General features: G+C 45.2%; 1 protein-coding gene across 20 annotated transcripts in view; it reads right to left on the bottom strand.

The window, feature by feature from the left end:
* DTNA (dystrobrevin alpha) overlaps positions 1 to 22227 on the bottom strand; it is a 742978-nt gene that overhangs the window by 518363 nt on the left and 202388 nt on the right. For all 20 annotated transcript variants that reach the window (XM_069621000.1, XM_069620998.1, XM_069620999.1 and 17 more), the window contains exon 2: positions 13261 to 13328. In XM_069621000.1, the coding sequence (XP_069477101.1) occupies positions 13261 to 13328 (68 nt within the window). The remainder of the gene's footprint in view (positions 1 to 13260; positions 13329 to 22227) is intronic.

Below are 22227 nucleotides of genomic sequence, written 5' to 3'. Positions count from 1 at the left end.
AAACCGTATTTAGGAACGAGCGCGGAAAGGAGAGAGGAACAGGGGAGTTCTGATCATTATAACTGTTCATACCATTGTGAAGGGCTAAAAGGCGCCATAAGTCCGTTAGTGTTGATATTGAGGATTTGTGAAAACATTTTAACTGCCTTCTTTCTCCCCTACGGCTCTTCCTTCACTCTCTCCCCCTCCTTCCTCCCTGCTTTTTGGTTTTTGTTTTAGAGTATTAAGATCAACATGATTGATGATGGTTTAAATGGAATTTGTTTTGTTTGCTAAAAAGTTTGTAATAAGCTGAAACGCAAATAAAAAATAAAAAATAAATAATAGAGTTTCTTCCTGTGGCATTAACTGCACTAATGGCCCAATCAAATTCATGGGGCTGTGTGGATGAGAGCAGGCTCCTATGTGTCTGTTTCCTATTTTTGTTCTGAGCATCTTTACTCCCCGTTTTAATTTCTGGGGAGTATTTGCCTATTTTTAGGGAGTACAAGTGGCTGATAAACCCCTTATCTGTAGGACTGATTGGTAGTACCATTCACAGTTGTTAAATGATAGTCCGTTGACTTAAACACTGCACTTACTTTGGGTGTATGGGACTGTTGCAACTCAAGCAAGAAACCCCAAGTGGTTCCCTTTTACACCAGGTATTTTCCATAACCTGGGATGGAGGCCCAGCAAAAGATAGGGTGTTGCAGGTTATACAACCAATAAATATTAACTCTGAATTTGCTACATTTAGGAAAGATGCAACTTTCCTTCATCTGTAATTATATATGATCCAAATATTATTTGATGTTACAATCAGTTTAAGTGAGCCAGAGTTGTGCACAGTAGAAGGGATGCGTTCAGCACTACTGTGATGAACGGAAAAGGGACAGGGCTACTATTGCAAACTATGCTGATATACACAGGTTTGTTGGAACATGCTAGGATTATGAAGGCAGTACTAAGAACTTCTGTTCAGCACATTGTTTGGATGAAAAGAGGAGATGTGGAGCATGGGTACAGGGAACCGAGAGGCGAGCCTTTGTAAAGGCACATTACAGACTCAGCGATATTTGTAATTGTTTAGTTGGAAAAGTTCAGAAGTTCTAAAACATTAAACTATGATAAAAAGAGTGATTTTTTTTAGAGCTATCAGTGCCATATATTTCATGTAGATCATAAAACAATCTACTTTGCGTGATCTTTTTTTCCCGAGTTGTTTGATTGCTCTATGATAAACACTTGTGGACTTTGTAATGTGTCCTACCAGCTTCTGTGATGAGTCTATGGCAAATGTATTCCGGGATCAAGCCCACTCTTTCTAGAAGGGGTTGGAATTTCAGACTGAATACCTTTATGATTTTTTTGATGGCTCGTGTTTGCTTTCTCTTCTGTGGGGTACGATTGCCGAACCATTTCAAGGGTTTGGGTTAGGTTTTAGAATGGTGTTGCCAGGAGTTGCTAATAGGTAGCTCCTCGCTGCACAGTGTGCCATGTCGAGTGAAAATATGTGCTGAATATAGGCAAAGAAAGGGGTGGGTTTTGACTGGCCCTTAAAGTTGACTGGTAAGTTGGAGGTATGATCAGGACAATGGGAGCTCGTCCATAATGGGCGATGGGGCCTCGACCCACTAACCCTCGCCCATCATGGATGAGCGGCTGCTCCCTCGGCTCGTTGAACTGTCACGGGGAAACGTGGTTCATACCTCAGCCATACATGTCCCATGGGCCATGCAAAGCTTGGGCGTTTTGCTTCCCCAGCCTTGCATGGCCATTGGAAATGCAGGCTGGGGTACTCCACTTTTATGTGTGAGGGGGAAAACCTGTGCCTCCCCGCACATACAAACGGAGCAGGCTGGAAGCGCTCTGTTTCCTGGCTCCTGCTAGAGCAAGAGCTGGGAGAGGGGGCCAGGGCAGAGCCGAATCGGGAGCCGAGCGCAGGTAAGATTTGTATTTTGTATGTAGAATGTGTGTGGATGAGGGAGTGATGTCTGGGTGCACGTGTGAATGTGAGAGCGTGTGTGTGTGGATGAGTGAGTGATGTATGGGTGCACGTGTGAATGTGAGCGTGTGTGGATGAGTGAGTGATGTATGGGTGCAAGTGTGAATGTGAGCGTGTGTGTGTGTGGATGAGTGAGTGATGTATGGGTGCAAGTGTGAATGTGAGCGCGTGTGTGTGTGAATGAGTGAGTGATGTATGGGTGCACGTGTGAATGTGAGCGCGTGTGTGCATGTGCGTGTGTGCGTGTGTTGAGCCGGACAGAAGGTGGGGGAGGGGAGATGGGGCATGGCAACAAAGTCTTTTACTGGGCATCTATAGTAGATGCACAGTAAAACAAGATCATCCTTTTTATTTATCAACCTGTGGTTGATAAAAGAAAGGATGTGTTATTATGTGCCTATACTGGCCTTTGGGACAGCCAGTCTAGTAATTTCTTACTGTGCATGACATTTCTCTGGGCATATATAATAAACCAAGCATGAATGTATTACTTGGCCAGACTGGCATTTTGGGGGCAGCCAGTCTATCCCTAACTGTGGTATGATTTGTCTTTTACTAGGCATCCACGATAAGCCACGCATGATGAGTGTTATTTGGTTAGAACGTCATTTTGGCCCAGTCTAGCCCTTTCTAACTGTGACATAACCTTTTATTCGGGGCATTAAAAAAAAGCAAACATGATGTGTGGCATGTATCTAGACTGTCTACACTGTGCAGCCTGGTTACTGTGGCATGGCGTTTTTACAGTTCAAGCCAACGGGGGTATGTATGTAGGGATGCTGCCATATATTGGCAGAGCCACTGTAGACACGTGTTCTTATATTAGGATGGCTGGCATTATGTACAAATCAAACACGAGTATGTTCTTGTACATGAATTCTGACACATATTGGTGCAGTCAACATGAAAATGTATGTGCACAGCCAGTGTGAAAATGTTTTATACTGGCATATATTATGGGCAGAGGCAATATGAAAATGCGTTGGGAAATCCTCCTGTGCACTTTTGGTGACTTGCACCCATTGTATTTTTGGATTGGTGTTACTCTACAAGACCAATTGCAAACTGCCTGGCTTTTTACCCAATTTTTCACAGAAAGTGTGCTGTATAATGCACCATTTCAAACCAATATTAAAAGGAAACTGTTGGGGGAAACCCTCTGAGGGGTCAACAGGGTGAGGCAGACACAAAGTTGAAATGTTTTCAACATTAGTCATGTTTATTAAAAGAAAAAGGGTTTGGAGAAGACGCATCTTTCCCTATCCAAAAGAGAATGTCCCTGCCTACGAAACTAAAACTAAAGCAAATCGACCGTGTGTGCAACACACATCTGACCCTCACACTAATACCCAAAATCAAAAAGGCAAACGGGAAATGTTTTTGTTTCCAATGTTTTAAGATTATTTAGAATGTTTCATTTCACCAAAGCTCTGTTGCCAGTAATGAAAATGTCTCTTTCACGTAATGTTCTGCTCAAGATGACAAAACAAATATCCTTTTTACAACATAGGTTGGATTACACCAAAAGAAACTCACTAGTTCTACATAAAGCTGCAGCAGAGGCTTTCGGTTCGTTAGGCTTCTCCCACCGGGCCAGGTTTCTCTTGGTTCCCACGTCGGCTCTTTATTGCGTTGCCAATAAAACTGTTCCCATTCCTCAGGACTGCGTCTCCTCAGGTCCCACGGTGAAGATTTCTCATCTAGCGGTCCCTCCAAGGCTCCTGCTACGAGATTACTGGAGTTCCTCTCTGCCGGCACCTTACACCTCCAGGGGGCTGTCTGCAAACGTTTCCGCTTCCCAGCATGGCTCGTCTCTCTAGTTCTGCCTCTGCCTCTGGGTCCACCTTCCACTCTCCGCAGTCTGCAGTGCAGCTTGCTTCCACTTCTGCTTAGTTCATCTGCAGGTGATTTGAGTTTAAATGTCCCCTGAGTGATTGACAACTAGACCGCACTTAGTATTGTTGTTGCTCTGCATTAAATCCCTGCTCCTCTTCTTCGTCCAAGTGCTCAAAGCTTGCCTACATAACAATCATCATAAACATCAGATGTCAAACATGTTTTAGAGGGGTCATGTACCTGTGAGGGCTGAATAAAGTTCTGTTTGAGATGTTTAACAGAAGTACGTTTTACGTTCTTACAATGAAAATGTTCTGAATAATGACAACATGCCATTAGAGACTCGGGAATCAGGGGGTCTTCTTCAAAGAAAAGGGAATCATACTGCATCTCTCCTGTCTGAGCCATCTCTCCCCCCCAAACCTCTGACAGCCATCTTCCCCCATGGGATCCAACCCCAGAATACCACCCCCATCCCCCAGGTCAGGTACCAGCTGCCTTCCCTGGGCCCCATGGGAGGGGACTTTAGGCTGGGAATTAGCGAAGATGCCCCAGGATTCATCCCAGGCCCCTAGCCCATACACCCCTTAGTCGGTTTGGGCTTTCTCGCCTCGCTATGCTCGCTCGCTCTGCTATATTTGTGGGAAATATTTATACCCCTCCAATTAAAAATAATCAGCAGCTGCCACTGGGTCAGGAAAGAGACTGAATGGTTACCTACAGTAAGGTTTGTATGAGACAATTCATAGATATGTGACTCAGCAGACCAATGTATTCACTATAGGGTTGTGCATTTGATCCCCTAGTTACAGGTTCTTATCACGCACTACAGGTTATTGGGATACCAATTAAATATTTGTCTACGGGGGTCAAGAGGACGCCCCCTTTGGGGGTGAATGCGCATCCTGCAGCTGCACTTGTGACATTAGGTCATGTGAGCATGTTTATGAGCCTGTTGAACTTTAGGGGTTCCATATTCGCAATAAGGTGTTCAGCTGGTGTGTTATGGACACACTGAATGGAGTTTTAGGGACAGTGCTTGTGCTGGACAATGCTGGTGCTTATGAAATGGTCAGGTGTTCAGGTTTTTACCTACCCAGGAAAGCTCCGCTGGATGCCGGTCAGAGGGCGGCAGGGGCGGCCACGGCACAAGAAAAGAGATGGGTGGGAGGGGAGATGTATAGGGCTGGTGAGAAAACAGAATTGCCGGGGTTTCCACTGCATTAGAGGAGGGCCAAAGGGGGAGCAGGAGCAGGAATGCCGTTTTCCCGCAGTGCCAAAGCCCGAGGCCCGGGAAAGTGGGCTTCAGCAAAACTGCCCTATGGGGAAAAACATAGATCCTGTCAAACAGTACTGTTCATCTACAACTGCACTGTTCCTCAAGGATCTATCCCATCTTTGTGGCTTTTTAAAGGTTATATGAAACCTTTAACTGACCTCATCACACCATAACGGTGCCACCTTCCGAAACTATTTTGAAGATGCACAGGTGGCCTTCAAACTCTAGTGCCCACCATCAAATATACATTGTATCCGTACCTGCTGGCTCCAGCTTTGGCATTGGATGACTGTATAAGAGCCTTTGACTCAATGCCACTAAAACCAAGATAATTTACTTTGGCACATCCATCCAAGCAATTAGATCACCATTGCAAATGTCGCTTGTAGTCTTTGTAGCATGTTCACGAGTGGTCGAGCGCTTTCTGTTTTATGATCCTAGCATTTCTCCCTGTTCCTCACCTTGTACTTAACTGAATGAAATTACTTCATTTTATCTAGATCCCCCATCCTGAATGGTTTGCACTTCTAGTACACATTCCTAAACACTTAACTAATCCGAAAGCATTCCAGAGCCTGTGTAGTATCAGATGTCTGTACCCCTTTCCTTTCGAGCCACTATGAAGCAACTCTGCTCTGAGCTGCTACTATGTAAAACAAATACATTGGAAGGTATAGACTGTGAAAAACCCTCCTTGATCCCGTGACCATGGAGGTGGAGTGCGGAGTTGCCAAGATGGCAGCTTCCTGCTACCCACCGTGTGATGCTGGCCCTGGGAGTGGTGTGGGGAGGTCCTCCTGGACACCTCCAGTGTGTCAGGGGCGAGAGGCAGTGGCTCATCATATGGCACCATCGCTGGACCACGTGCCTTTGAGAGAATCAGATATTGTAGAGAGGCAGGTTAGGTTTTGTCATCCAAATCCCCCACCAGGGGTAGCCTTCGGTACAGCCTGGCCTACCAACTAAGTACAGCTCAGGCTCTACAGCGCTGGATAGGGAGATAATGGGCGACTGATTGTTTATTTACTATGCGCTTATACACAAGTGCTTCAAAAGGGCAACCGTGCATGGGAGGGGAAGACAAGACAAGCGATCTTACTAGGCATGGTACATTCAGATCATGGGGGTGCACAGAAAGTAAGTGCGTGGGGGTTAGGGGGCAATAGGGACCAAGTGCGCCCAGTCCCATCAGAACCTAGGTTAAAGTTTAGAGAGATGCCACTCTCATTGGTAGTAACTGAAGTGCAGTAGAGCAGTGGCAAGTGCAAGGCCCAGGGGCAAGTGCAGGAGACTGGCCCGGAGAGCTTGGGACCTGTGAGACTCTGAAGGTACGCAAGGCAGCCAGTCAGCGAAACTGAGCAGAAGTAGAGAAGAGAGAGTGACAGTAGAAAGAGGTGTATGGGGCGACCCGCAGAGTTACACAACAAAGAATTATTCCCAGGACAGTGTTGCGCGGTAGGCCCCTTCTGCAGGTGATGAAAGACAGCATCCAAAGCAGCTGAAAGCCTTTAGAATGGCTCAGCCTGTGGGTTCCAGGGGCGGGCCATACTATGCTAAGTGGCAAGAGAGTCGCCTAGGAACAGAAACACACCAAACCCAAATCCTGCACCAGAATTGTACATACTTGAGCCGAATCGAAAGGGAGCCCTCCCTGGGAGTGAGACCAAGACACACAATGTGTAGGGAGGGAAGCTGGGAAGTAGGGGAACTTGGAGCCTGAGCAGGTTGAAGGAAGAATATAGGAGTTAAGAGGGCGAAAGGGGACCATCGGAGGGAAGGAGAAGGTGTATGCAATAGCTAAGGAGAAGAAAGTGGAGGTAGAGAAGAGCAGATGGAAAGAAGTGATGAGCAGTTAGTAGGACAAAGGAGAGAAGTGGGTGAAGGAGGTAGAGGAGACACGCCATAGGTAAAAAATGATGTGAGGGGACAGGAGGTAGGAGCAAATGGCGAGGCATCGAGGAGCCAAAAAGGAAATAGAAGGGGGGGGAGAGTGAGAGAAGAGGAATTAAAGCTCCTGTTGGGGGATTAGGACACTGCAAATTGTCTCAGAGGCAGACCAGGTTGGGTCCGGGAAAACCAGATGGAGCCCTCGGAAAAGATGGTAGTGGCGAAAGGGGCATCCCAGCTAAGAGAATGCTCCTGGCTGCCCAAGCCTAGGTATCAGTTCTGGGGCTTGAGCGGGTACTTCCCATGCCCAACCTTCGCCACTGCCCAGGACTAGAAATTGGAAGCCTCGAGACCTGGCCGAGAGGTCTTCTGAGTAACCCAGAAAACGGGAAGATGATGTAGAGGAAACGTCCGCTGCAGGAAGACAAGAAAATAAATAAGTGCAGGAACACTAAAAACCCTTAGGACTGTTAGTGTTTGAGGACTGGCCTCTCCACATGGGAAGGGCTGGGAGAGAGGAGTACTTGGAAGTGTTGAGTGATATCTGAAATTCCAAGATATCTGCCAGGTTACATACTAGTACTTTCGATTTGGCCCAGTTTCTGTACAGAAATCCCCAATACAAAAGAAATGGTGTAAACAGGATTCTGTGCTGGTCTCTCAATGATCCACCTCGGCCTCATGACCAGATGTTAGCCAGGGGAGGATGGCAGACAACTAGAAGGTGAGTAGATCTAACCCGACACTATGTAGCCGGAAGAGAAATACTTGCAGGTAGGAAACGGCTAAGACGTATGCAGGGTGTTATAAACCCTAATTAGCCCATAGGGAGACGTTCTGGTAGCCATCCTGACACCTGTTTTGCCTTTTAGTACGATGTCTCTAGACCCGAAAAGGTATCACACCAGCCCATCCTGACAATGTGAATGGAGTTGTTGAACTTGACTTTAAGCTCACACATGCCCTAGGCTGGCCCTACTTCACACAGTGTAAATGCTGGGGGGGGGGACTCGGCTTTGCCATAGTCAGAAAATGGTGGTTGACCGTGCAGGACTTGAACCATGAAAAGGCACCATTGGAAGTTGCGGCTAGCCATATCTGGGGCACAGTGGCTCAGATGGAGGGCGACTGGAGGGTACACATTCCAGGAAAGGGCTCCTGTGGAATGAGGTGTGACCATTTTATTGATGCATTTGTAGAAGCCGTGGGAACGCCTCGCCCACTAATGTTTCTTACAGGCATTTTGGCAGAGTTCCATTAGGAAAGATGGCCTCCATGGAGTGCCCTTAATACTCCACATCTGCCGTTGGGCCCGAATAACCTATGATTGCACACCTTTTTAAGTTTGCGATCTTTCACTTTACTCCAATTTCCAGATCATTGTTAATAGTGTATGGTGTATGACCTTTTACCTCCATTCACACATCACTCCCACTCTCAGTGCACCATTGTCTCGTCCACCCTCAGTTTGAACCCTTTCACTCGCATCGACCCTCTCTCATCGCCTGCCTTCAGATTCCTCCACCAATCCCTGTTTTTGAGGTGTTGCCTTTGCCCATCTATCAATCATCTGATGCAAAATGTCAGACACACATTATTTGCCATTCTAATATGTACACCACGTTCTAAGGGCATCTTGCTGCAAACCCACCCCTTCATTACTATTTCTAGCAGGAATCTGGGTGTCTTCCTTCCTCTGCGTCATGCAGATGCTGAATGGCACTTCTAGTCAGCAGGAGAACCCGTTCAGGGGGCTCTTGAATCAGCTGGCTGCACCAGCCCCAAAAGATCTTTAGAGCAGCTGATCACCCATCGCTGTCCCTTTGACTCCACAAAGCATCAGCCTCCCTGGGATAAGCAGGTTCCCTGCTGCCTCCGTTATAACCTCCAGCCACCGGCTTGTGTTTGGAAGGAAATGGGTCCAGCTGGAGGACAATCCTCTGTACTGAGAGGAGGAGGAAGGGGGGGTGGGGAGGGGTTCTCCTTCGACTGGATGAGGAGTGCACAAAATTTGAGGCAGGGAGGCCCCTTATTGTCCGAGGTGGGTTCTGACTGGTGGCAATCATTCACCAATCTACCTTCGTAGGTGGTGCGCTGACACTGCCCTGGCGACAGATGGAGATGAAAGGTAATAACTATAACAAAAGCACAGCAGGTGACCAGGAGGCGACGCTCGACGCTCGCTGCTCAAGGGGTGGACGGCAAGGACTGATGACAATGTTTAAAGACAGCGAACAAAAGAATGTAACAAAGACTCTATTCATTGCTTGTCCTTGGCGGGGCCATCCACAAGGCTTGGGGACGATCAAGAACCTTTTTTTTTCACGTCAATTCTTAAAATGTAATGATAAAGTGTGATCTTTAACCCTTATTAACAATTTATGCCGGTCAGTGGCAAAGTGGCGGATCGGTGTATCAACAGTTCACAGGGTGTCGCTGGGTCTGGTGTTTTACATCACTTAAAGGATTTCTAAGTTGTAAACCATGTAAGTCTCTTAAAGAAAAAAGTTGAAAGGAAACTGGGTCAAAAGGTAAAGTGCGCCGGGAGCCATGTTTTTTTCCTGGTGAACTTTGTAGGCCGTCAGTTGTTGGCAGCAGTGGCCTTATCCTTGGTGCCTCTCGCCCCGCCAGATCTGCAGCAGACTGGCTTTGTGGTTCTGAGCCATGTTTAACCACCCATCCTGTAGCGATGTGTGATACTTAAGATCTAACTTTATTGCTGAACTACCATCCTCGATTTTGTATTGGGGGAATAGAATACATAATTTGTATACCTACGTTAGAAATGCATTTGAGATTAAAAAAAAATTAAAAAAGACAATGTGAAAGCAAGGGCAAATGCTCAGTTTGGGGAACATAGATAGTCTTACCGTGCCACGCTATAATGAGGTATTATGGAACTACACATGCGGCTTCCTCAGAAAACCATCCTTGGGAACGCCGCTTCTTTAAGACACAAGGGCCTCATTATGAGTTTGCCGGTCCAGAAACAACGGTACCAGTAAGCTTGCTGGTAGCGTTGTTTCCGGACCGGCATACTCTGAGTTCTGCGGGTGGCTGCCCTCCTGCCCGCCAGGTCTGACCTGGCGGTGGAACGGCATCCGCCTGCAGACCTTGACGGTAGCACTGGCACCATTCTGAATGGTGCCGGTTCTACCGCCCTCCCCATTCCCATTGAGTCCAATGGGACTCAATGGGAATGGGGAGTAATATTTTCCGGTGCCCGGGAATGGCCAATTACCGGGTCCACCGGGGCTGTAATGCCCCGTTAATTACCCATTCCCGGGCGTCGGAACAAAAATGACTCCGGCGGCAGCCGTGCCCGTTTTACTGGCATGGCTACCGCCTAAGTCATAATGAGGCCCAGGGTCTTGCATGGAAATCCCAATCCTGTGGTGGTGATGGTGGTGTTGGGGGTGAGGGGGTGCAGTGCACTGGGTTTTTCAAGCAGGTTCCCTTATAATCATGAAATGCAACTACCAAAGGCATAAGCCTTACGTCTCCTGGGCTACATAGTCATAAAGCTGATGGTGACACAGTCCTCCATCTTAAATACAGCTACTTTTCTCTCGACAAAGGTATGGACACCGACTCCCATCAACACACGCAGGCTATGTATATTTATATCCTGATTAGTTAATTAGCAGTAATGAGAGAGAGACCCCCATATAGATGGCACATCACAGCCGATGGAGCATCTTCTAGTCACCACTGGAGACTCGCAGCCTGTTAGTCAACATTCTGGCTATTCCCACCAGTTGATCCAGCAGCCAAAACAGGCTGCGAGTATCCGAAGCTGCAAACAGGCGTGGTAAACTAAGAATAACAAGTGGGCCAGAAAAAGCTGAAGCAAGCATTCCTTAGTGAGCGTGGAGGAGGCTTACTTCTGTAGCCTGGCTATGACAACCACCAGGTTTGTAGCCTCTAAGGAACCTCTCCATGGGCAGTGGTGCTGCCTGGCAAGAGAACCTTTAGCATTTTTGTCAGCTACGGCACGATAGACACTGGCTACGTAGCAGCTAGATGCACGTACCCCACATGATGATTATATTTGTAATGAAGAGCTCCAGGAGTGGTACACCATTGTAGTTCATCAGGCTCCCCGTCTGGCTTTGCCATCACTAGTCTGGCTTCTTCACGCTGAATCAGAGAATCCTTTCCAACCGCCCATTCTACGGGTTAAGGTCTTGCAGAGAACTAAGCAACCAGAGTTCAACAGCAATGTTCAGTGAATGAATGAAGGGTTGAGGTCGAACCCACAGTGTATAACAAAATGGCCCAGGTCATCCCTTCCTGGTCTGGCAGATGCCTCTGAAAGGGGAATCAGGCGGGATTGCTAGGATGAGAACTGGAAGCCGGACAAGGTGGCCCAGGTAACCTGCCCTTTATAACCTACTCCACATACCAAATAAATAATGCATTATGCCAACACAATCCGTATGCACACCATTTGCAGGTCATCAGGATGGGGAATGGTAGCAGTTCCTCATTTTACGGTACCTAGAGTCGGCTTCCGCTGTCAGAATGCCCTCAGTCCTTGCAATATTAGGCCTCGTACGCAAGTATTGAAGGCTTAATGCTGGGGGTTGCCCCCAGTGGTTTTGGTTAGTGAAGAACAATTGGAGTGAATGTGGGGTGTGCACAACACAGATCTGACACTGGTGTGGAAGATGTTGGTGAGCTGGACTGCAGTACTCAACATTACCAAGAAGTCCAGTGGTGGATGATGCCAGTGCGGTTTTAAGGTGGCACTCGCATGGGTTGGCATTGATGTAACTGATGAATACAGCTCCAAGTACTAAATCCAACCCCTGGATGACGAGACAGGCTGCGGGAGTGGCAATGAGTGGCTGCAGAGCCCAAAACCAACTCTACTGAACGAACGCTAAACAAAGGCACATTTTCAAAACTTGCATCAGAAATTTTAAAACAACCCCGTTACTTCCAAAGGGAAGTTTTGCACTTGGTCCTCTGCCCGAAAAAAGCTAGTCTTTGTTCTCCCTTGGGCCTGAAAATTAAAGTCCGATTTTATCACGTGTTCCCGTTTAGGGTCCTTCTATGTATGTGCCATCCTCCATCTGAGAGTGTGCAAGACACGTCATCAAACAGCGTAATCATCTGGTGGCTCACAGTGGTGAATTTCAAAGTAATAAAGGTGGATGGATTGCAGTTCTGGATTCAGCAAGTGATTTCACGGATGAGGTCAAGTCATGTTACCATTCTCGGGAGGATAGCTCATGGGCAACGTGTTCGCCTTGGAAGCAAGACGACACAGAGCTACACAGGTTCGAACCCTAGGCCCACGCTTAGAAACCTCTGGGTATCAAGCGCGTTATAAATAACCCATCATCATATCATTCCGTATACAGGGACTCCCAGAGCTCAGCTTTCTCAAGCCTGCATTCCATGTCTTGGGGGCTAAGGGCGCAGTGGCTAGAGGCCTGCAGTTGAAATAAAACCAAATGCAGGAAGTTGCTAGCAAGGCAGATCAAGTGAGAAGTGAAGTTACAATAACTGGAGCAGTGTCCTTCAGCTGCCAGGGTTCAGCATTGCCATTTCCTTTGAGGCACTATATTTGGTCTGTGCAGAAATTGAACATTAAAGGTCCAAGAATTCTTTTAATTAATTTTCATTTAGTTTTAGGCTAAGTGTTTGGCATACACACAATGTCCACTGTGCCCCGAACAGGGTTGGGGTGTCTACAGCTCATTTCGGGCATATCTTCCCCGAGTTGTTGTCTTTCTAAATGCATATGAATGGTTTGACATAAGTGTGAACATCTACACTGCGCTACCATGACGACGACAATGAAGCCATTAAACCTCACCCCATAAAACACCATTTTACAAACAGAAGTGGTCGAAGTGTACAAAAAGAAGTAGTGGAACTATGCTCCCTGCTGGCCTGCACCCACTCCCCACAAACCCCGTCACCACACCCCTCCCACACACAATACAAACCCCCAAACACTTGCATCTGCTGGTTAAGGGAACGTTCATTGCAGTGCACTGAAAATGCAAGATTCAACTTCTTCCTACACTTTTATTTTAAAACTAAACCATTCCGGAACGATTTCTTTTTAAAATAAAAGTATAGGAGCTGTGAAAGGTAATTTAAAAAAAAGTAGAGGAGCAGCGCTCCCGACCGCTCCCGCTCACTTCGACCACTTATCCCTTTCCACATCATCATGCAAACGCCGCTGGTCAGCCCGGTGCAGCTCACTAGCTCCGCATACACGACGCGGAGAGGTTAGGCGCTGTACTGTACTTACGCATCTCTGCAAAGAGCTGCCTTCTTTCTGCCATGGTAGTTCCCCTTTTCGCAGAATCTTCAATCATTCTACAAGACAGAAAAAGACCAGATTTGTAAAGATCGAAATTCCAAATTAGCACAATTGGCAGAACATCCAGGAAAATAGTCATACTGTTATGCGAGCATTTCAAATTCAAATGGAAACGCTTTGCGTGCTTCCAATGGACAGGTTTCGCATTTTCTTTCGAGAAATAGTATGACCCAGTTGTAGAATACTGCAAGAGGTGGTGTTAGGAACAAAAACCCATGGGGCTTGGCCACAAAAATAACGACTGGTATCAATAACAAAAAAACAAAACAAAACACACATTGAACTGTGTTTTCCATGTCAACAAGCCCTTCATCGCATTTGGCATGTGGCCACCATGTTAGCGGCTTTTGCCATTGCGATCGCCGCTGCAAATCCCCGGTTTGCGGTGTAAGTGGGACACACGAACCAAATAATTCCGATCCACCTTTGCAGAGCGTTCGGACAAGATCAGCTGCTGCGGGAGCAGCATGAGAGGGCAGTGGCAGATTGCGTGAGTGATCTGGAGCGCGCGTTCATTAATATTCCCAAGGCGCTGCAAGTATTTGCACACACTGCCAGCAGCGACAATCTTGAGATCGCTGACACAACAGGGGTGCCCCTTCGGTTATTTAAGATAATACAATCGTCAGCGGCACCGTGGGGAGTGGGGGCATCACCTATTTATGAGATTATAAAAGGGTTTGCAAAAATGAAATCCAATGCACTTTATAGGAGTAGTAAATAATTAATGTTCATCTCACTCCATGGAAACACGGTTTGCTATCCGGCAGCGCGATAGAGCACCCTGGATTGCCTACCTAGAGCCCATTTACCATATAAACATATTCTCTGGCCCAGAATGACAGCAGAGAAAGGCACAAGATTCCAATATGAAATATAGGCTGGAACTACAGGACAGAGCAGGGTCTTGCAGGTGTAGGTCTTGCGAATGCCACAAATGGAACACACAGATGTATTGAATGACTGCTATACTGCTCCTGGACACAATGATTAGAACTGAAGGAATGTTCCACACCCAGACAATAGGAATTCTGCTCATGTTGAACATCAGTAATACTTGGTTACATGGTGACAATATATACATGTTAAGTGGCTTCTACCTTAGTCCTCCCAATAGGTCCATGGCTTTTTGTCCTATTTCTGGCCGACTGTAATGTTCAGATTTTGGGAAGTAATGCGTAACTGTGTTTAACTCCGTTCTACACCCTCTGAAACAGCAGGGTCCTGCAACTTGTGGCTTTTCCGAATGTTTTGAACGAGGGCTTCCATGATCACGCTCCATTGGCAGCCCCCTGACAGGAGGAGGCCCGTAAACCCATGATCTCGTTAACCTATACCGGATAAGGACAATAATGATGCTTGCAGCTGCTTGCTCCATCTGGATCGCTCCTGGACCGGATTACTCCCCACCCCTACACCCCCCCTGCGCTATTTAAGAATGCATGCCATCTAACTGTTGTCTCTACGCTAGCCTGTGCACTGCCCCACTGCCACAGGACCATAGGAATACTGTGAATTCATGAATGTGCACTTAGGATGGCCACTCATGTCCTCTGCTATTGGTCATGAATCTCGCTTACCAAACTCTCTCTAATCTTATACAGAGGCCACCCTTCCCGATTCACTTCGACCCTACCCTCAAACTGCAAGGAACCTCACATTTTAAGTAACCAGCTATTGCTTAAACCACAGTGCATATCTTGTTGTGCCGAGATGCTCACCCGCACTGTGATGTACAGCACTGTGATGCTATTCAGGCCTTGTTTGCCCTTTGGAAAACATATTTTGCAGGAGGGAGGCTAGCTCAGTGGTAGCGTGGTCGCATTGGAAGCAAGACGACACGGAGCAACACAGGTTTGATCGCCGGGTCCGCGCTTAGAAACCTCTGGGTTTTAAGCACATTACAAATATCATATCACATAAATATCATGTTTCCTTTCATATCTTTGATGCAGCAAACTTGTTACAGAAAGAACTGGGGTGTGATACAAGCACACAAATCCATGACCTACCTGTCTATCTACCTTGCCTTTCTCACAACTATACACACATGTACATTCATGGTGTTAATGGCAGCGTCTATGTAATATATTGTGCCTCCACCGAAGCCTCATTTAAGAAAGGTGAACGAGGTGCTACCGCCAGTTAATGACCTCATCTCGCTCCTTGTTGCCATGATTAAAATATATCACAAACTCTTCCTGGGCTGGAACCCACGCTTCTTGGATGAGAAAAGCGTTCCTTGCAACGTCCAAGCAGGCTTATAACATTTTTATATTTAACAGCTTTAGATGACAGAGTGGAGGAACTATGTAGCTTGATGTTTATTTAAGATCAGTAAACACCAGAAGCTTATCGATGGTGTCTGAAGGCGGCCAAGTTTGCATGTATTAGATTTATAATCTGCAAACCTAACTCACCTGGAGCAGTAGAGTGCATGTAATGGAACACATCACAATTCTTTACTTTCTACAGATTTCACTTCAATAAATGATTTAACTGATCAATAAACAAAAAGAATTACAAATGTAGTGCTGTGCAATTTCGATTTTCCACAAAAATCGAAATTGCAGTAGGGTTTATAGATTGGTACAAATGCATATGGCAATTATGATTTCACCAACACATTTGGTTTAAAATAAACACAGGGAGATTTAGCGGTTTGTTTTTCAGACCCCCCCCCCTTACTTTGATCTGCATTGCGGAAACTGGACAGAAAACCTGGGATTATTTTTAGGAATTTGGGATTTCAGACCCCCTCTCCACTTAAAGGCCTGTGTTGAGGAAGCTGGATGGTAAAAACTGGGATAATTTGAGAATTTTGGATTTCGGTCGGACACCTTTCTACTTCAAGGCCTCTGTTGGGGAAGCTGAACACACAGGATTACTCAATTAATGGACAGTCTATAGTTTTCAGCGCACACTGGAAATGAGCTTTGTAAATTTATTTAACAAAAATCACCGGGTAGTATTCTGTCGAGGGGAATTCATTACATTCATATTTTTAGCTAATTAGGCCCAGGATCTACACAGTTTTGCCCCCCCCCACCCACAATAAAATAAAGGGAAAGGATTTAGTCCAGTAGATTCTCCCACCTTTTGGTTACAAAGGGCTCAAGTCTACTTATATTGAAAACCTATGTTTAAAGTTCAGGGCAGCCAGCTGCATGTCGGGACCCTTTGGAAGGATAGGGCAGGGGTTTGGTCACGCTCAGGAGAATAGCTCAGTGGCAACATGCTCATCTTGGAAGCAAGACGACACGGAGCAACACAGGTTCAATACCCAGGTCCACGCTTAGAAACCTCTGGGTATTAAGCGCGTTATAAATAATCAATTACAATTATTCCACTCTCAAGGATGGACTACGGCTCTACACCATAGGACCCAGTTAGCTTTTAGGCCTTCCTAGAAATAGACATCTCCACCCAGAGGCCCTCTCTGCGAAATCTCCTTTTGGTGTTTCCTGGCAGCTGTCAGATGGTAATTTTCAGCAGCTCTCCCCAATGGTACATTTCAGCAGCTCTCTCAGATGGTAATTTTTAGCAGCTCTGTCCCTTCCTCATAGTGCATTGCACTTTATATAGCAGTGATTACTCTGTCAAGTTTACAATCTTGGGGGAGTACCCTGCAAGAGTTCTCACACATAGGATTGGACATTTACCCTTCTCTCTCCTCCAAACTCCAGCCCATCTCCAAGGATTGGCTTAGGAGTCTGGAGCAGCCATATGGCAGCTTCTATTTTCAATCCCCATTTGTTCTCATGTCACATTTTTGGCAATAACTAGTTATGTGGGAAAATCTCATAATTTTACTAATAACTGCCATGATATACATATTTTCTGATTCAGCTAATCATGGGAAATTGAATAAGACAACAGCCAAGTCTGCACCATGTTGCACGGCAGTGTGGCAATTTTCTGCAGTTTTTCTAAAAGCATAATAGTTAGGAACATGTAATTTATTACCCATATTCCTAATTTTATCCTACAGCAGCATGCTAACTGTCATATTTGAAACATTTTCTGAACAGCCAGAAATCCATCTTAGATGGCCATTATAGTTCCCTAACTCAAAGGTGGATGAATTTGATATCACAATAATCGCCTGGAAATTATCTATAAAATGAAACATACATCTAATTAGTATGACTTATGGTTGCTGAAAAAAAGGCCTAAGTTATAATAGTCCTTTTAAATTAACAATACATCTTCATGTTGGACAAATGGTAGCTCTCCTGCCTCCAGGCCATTTGTTCTCACTGGGCCAGTGTTTATTAGTCTCTTTGAAGTTGGTTGTTTGAAGTTGATTTCAGCTCGTAAATACCTGGGATGTACCAGCTAGAGCATTTGGTCTGCTCAGAACTGCCCTTTCAGAGACATCAAGTCTAGGGAAAGACTGTTTTCAACACCTCTTAGCAGCCACACTTTATTTCAGCTGTAAACATCTGAGGGGATTTAACAGCCAGGCTTCTAGTGGTGGAGTTCTTAGTGAGGTTTTCCCACAGCCCCATCTTTTGTCCCTGGCTGAAATGGAAGTCACAGGTTGCAATTTCTAAGCTCAGCTTTTATTCTTTGACATACAGTGTGTTTTACTGATCAGGATTCACTTTGCTTTTGCACTGAAAGTGTACGGCTGTTTCTTTCAGTCATTAATAAAATACATTTTTTATTATATGCTGTTCGTTTTTCTGCTGAAAAGTGGGTATAAAGTGAAACAGTGTACCCTTTTAATGATGCAACAGTTTAATAGAAAGATTATGCATTCATTTCTCAGCACATGTGTTGTGCTTTTTCAATCTGCACTCCAATTCCATTTTTGTTTTCGCTTTCTCTGGATTTCGCTTGCAGAAAGACACCCACATCGTCTGCCTGAATAGGCCCAAAGGAACATTTCATGGCAACCAAGCAGGCTTTTCTTTTCAAATGTTTTGCTGGTATTTTGCGTGTGAAGCATAAGCTACCTTTTTGTCAACACACAAACCATGTCTTTTCCCTGACATCTTTATGTTGGCAGGGGAAAGTGTTTCTCATGTCTTGCTTTAACTTACAATCTCACATACAAAGCCGTTTTTGTGTCAGTGTTTAAAATCCTGTTTTTCATATGAAAGAGACCTTTGAATTTATTCTTCCTTTGTGTATGAAGATTCTGCTTTTCCTTTTGTAATGACAGGTAGGCCTTTTTCACGTGGCCCTTCAGTTCTGATAGTTTGGGGCCTTTAATTACGCTCCACATGCAAAAGGAGAGTATGGCTACAATCATACAGTTTAACATTAAAAAAAAACACTGCTACAAACTCACACCATATGCATCAAAATATGAAAGCCTCTAAAATATCCAGACACCTATGACAGTCCATCAATGTGCACTTTAAAAACCTAACAATGTTTCGTTCTCCAGTCAATTTACGGTAATAGCATCACCAAGTCTTAGACTATTGTGAAAATAATAGATACTGGAAAGGGGTTCTATAAATGTATTTATTGTGCATTTGTAAGGCACTTATACATCAGGTAAATTGTGTTTCAAAGCGCCCAATATCATACTGGCACATATTAAAAGAATCCTTGCTTAAGGATTCTCTTCCTATTTACCTTTGGGATTTTTAATCTCAATATTTTGGTATGGTGTGTAATTAGTCACAGCCTGAAATCTACAATTTTTCCACCAGGTAAGTGGGCTTTCTGTGTCTGAATGTCTTATAAATAAGGCAGGCTGCCTTAAAGACGACAAATGTTTCCTGTGAAAGTTGATGTAAACGATATCAGGACAGGGGATGGATGATCAAATATTTCTTTATGCACTTTCAGTTTGGTTGTAGCACTGAAAGCCACTGTAGGGTGGAAGGACTGTGGTTCTAGGTGAAACCATCAACAAGGCATTTCGTCCAACTATATGGGCAGGTTTTAACACCTGTACCACTAAAACTCTCAGCATATAGAAAAGTCTGAATGGTTTCTTAAAAGTTTTAATTGTAAGTTAGCAGTTTCACGCTTCGTCTCCATGTGGATCTAAAAATCTAGGTAAGGATCCAGAAGAAAAACTGGGCTTTGCACCCTTTCGTAAAAACAGAAAGAATCCACATTTATGGTCCTCATTAATTTCCTCTTTTTAACAGAGACCGAGGCCAAGGCCAAGGCAAGAGACCTGCTTCCATGCCATGGGCGTCAGAAGCAGACAACGTATGAAAATCTAATGTTGTGTTCACATACTAGATCCCCTTCCCCAGCAGCTCTCATAACATGTTAAAATAATAATGATTTAAAAAAAGAAAAAGAAAACCACCCAGGAAGCACCTAACAAGCTATAATGAGAAAAGGGTTATAAAGGATTAAATCTGGGTGCATCGGCTACATCCAGAGAGAAAGGAAGAAAGCCAATGCAGAAACCTACCGTCAGCCCCATATGCTGCGAGAGTTGTCAGTAGTCACTTGCAGTTGACTGTGTCAAATGCCGCAGAGAGTACCAAGAACATGAACAAGCAGGCGCCCCCCTCCCACCCTCTTAAGCATTTACATTGAATCTACAACCACCCGCAGCGTTGGTACCCTCTCAATATTACTGTGTGCCCTGAAACTAGATTGGCATGACTGGAAAAGATCAACTTGATCAATATGGATCTTATATAACACAAAAGGGCTATCCCCTCCCTTTGATGGGAACTGGAGAAAGAATTTCGCTAAATACAAAGAGGGTGTGTGCTCGCATCAGGAATTAGCAACTAATTATAGTATTAGTTGTTGCATGCGAGATAGGCCCTAGCCTCATCTCTCACTTTGGTATCAGAGCTATACTAGGAGAGAGTCAATCAGTCCTATATAGAAAAAAATCAATCAAACAAATTGATACTGAAAAGAACTCATGAACAAATGTTAGGTGAATTTATTCATTATTTAATGCATCACAGGAATTGATGTTAAATTAAATTACTTAAATATAAAGAACAAGAATACATCATACATTCTGTAATCAACAATAAAGAAAAGAAAAAAGGTTAACAAAAAGACAGACCTAACAATTAAGTATTAATAACAGATCACTAGTATCTGTAACTATTTACAGTATAAATTATATTCCTGAGATTAACTCAGGCACTGGTTGCACACAGATCAAGAGAGCAAACAAAGTCACTAAACATCAAAGGTCTATGTATATTGGTGGGCCCCTATATATCATGTACTGACATCTGATCCAAGCAACGTGCAGGAGAAAAGAGAGAGGAAAACCACAACCACCATTTGCTACAGAAAGTGATACTAACCCTATAGATTTGGGTGAGGGTGGTGTAGCTAGAAAGGAAAGACGACCCCCCTGACTACAGCAGGAATCAAAAAAGGGGGGGGGAGGGGGACAAGAAATTAAATAACCTACAACTGCAGAGTAGTGGCCACAGCCAGGGGTTTAAGGGAGAGTAAGGCTGAAAAATCTGGCCTCTGTATATATGCAGTCAATGCAGCACATGCTTAAATGTAGTCTCATTCATAAATGGATCCAAACTGGGGGGGGAAAGAAACAACAACAATGATCATGAAAACTCTAATTAATCAAATAAAGACCATGAAAAGAGCGCCATACACGCAGACGTTCAAAAATTCATTAAGAAACCTGTTCTTTTGTATGCAGACTTTGCCTCTATAATTGCTCATTCCTAAAATCACGTATGGAAACCCATTGATGCCTTTAAGATGTTTTGTAACTTCAAATCTTTCCCAGTGGATTTTCACTAAATTCTTTTTGGGGGTGGGACAGAGCGCAGGAACGTGCGGTTTTCTGGATATTCATCCAGACGTTTTTTTTTTTTAAGTAACCACAGCGTGGGGTGCCCCCTCCTACAAAACGGTTTTATATGTCCCCATGCATTGCAGCAGCAGAGGCTTTTCAGAAAGGAAAACCTGCCATGGATTATTCAAGAGAATCAAACAAATATTCAAGAGTTGGGCATATGAGAATGTCCTTATAATATACTGGAAGGAGGCAGGGGATGTTTGACACAAGGGAGACGGTGGGCGGTATAAAACTGTAGAATGTGTGTAGGTTTGGAGTTTGCAGGCAGTCTGGAAATGTATTTTTGTTTTCTATGTTTTTCTGATATTCACAAATATGTGGGAGGAATATCAAGCACAGGGCACAAAACATTTCAGTATCAATAAGCTGAACTACACACACACACATATACCCATTGCACATTAATATGTGTTAGCAAGTTGCAAGGAAAAGGAGTAGGAGCATGAATTTCATTCAAGTCATAGAAGGCAGGCTTCTCTTCTCTGCACCATACCTTCCCACTCCTCATACAGTCCCCCTTCCCCTTGCTGGTCATCTTCTCTGTCTCAGTCCCTCTGCCTCTTCCTCGTCCCAGTCCCTCGGCCTCTTCCTCCTACTAGTCCCTCGGCCTCTTACTCCTTCCTACTAGTCCCTCAGCCTCTTCCCAGTCCCTCTTCCTCCTCCCAGGCCTTCTTTCTCACCCTCTTCCTCATCCCAGTCCCTCGGCCTCTTCCTCCTACCAGTCCCTCGGCCTCTTACTCCTTCCTACTAGTCCCTCAGCCTCTTCCCAGTCCCTCTTCCTCCTCCCAGGCCTTCTTTCTCACCCTCTTCCTCATCCCAGTCCCTCGGCCTCTTCCTCCTACCAGTCCCTCAGCCTCTTACTCCTTCCTACTAGTCCCTCAGCCTCTTCCCAGTCCCTCTTCCTCACCCTCTTCCTCATCTCAGTTCCTCACCCTTATCACAGTCCCTCATCCCTTTCCTCTTCCCAGTCCCTCATCCAAGTCGCCGACCCCCCTCCGAGTCCCCATCACTCTTCTTTATTGGGTGGCAACCCCAAGGACCCACAGAGCCATAAAACTCATTGGCGTGTAGCCAAAGAACACACCGATAACATTTCCTTTGAAATCAGTTAT

The sequence above is a fragment of the Ambystoma mexicanum genome, chromosome 5q (assembly GCF_040938575.1).
Source record: "Ambystoma mexicanum isolate Mex_15411 chromosome 5q, UKY_AmexF1_1, whole genome shotgun sequence".
NCBI lineage: Eukaryota > Metazoa > Chordata > Amphibia > Caudata > Ambystomatidae > Ambystoma > Ambystoma mexicanum.
This window is presented reverse-complemented; position numbering and strand designations above follow the sequence as displayed.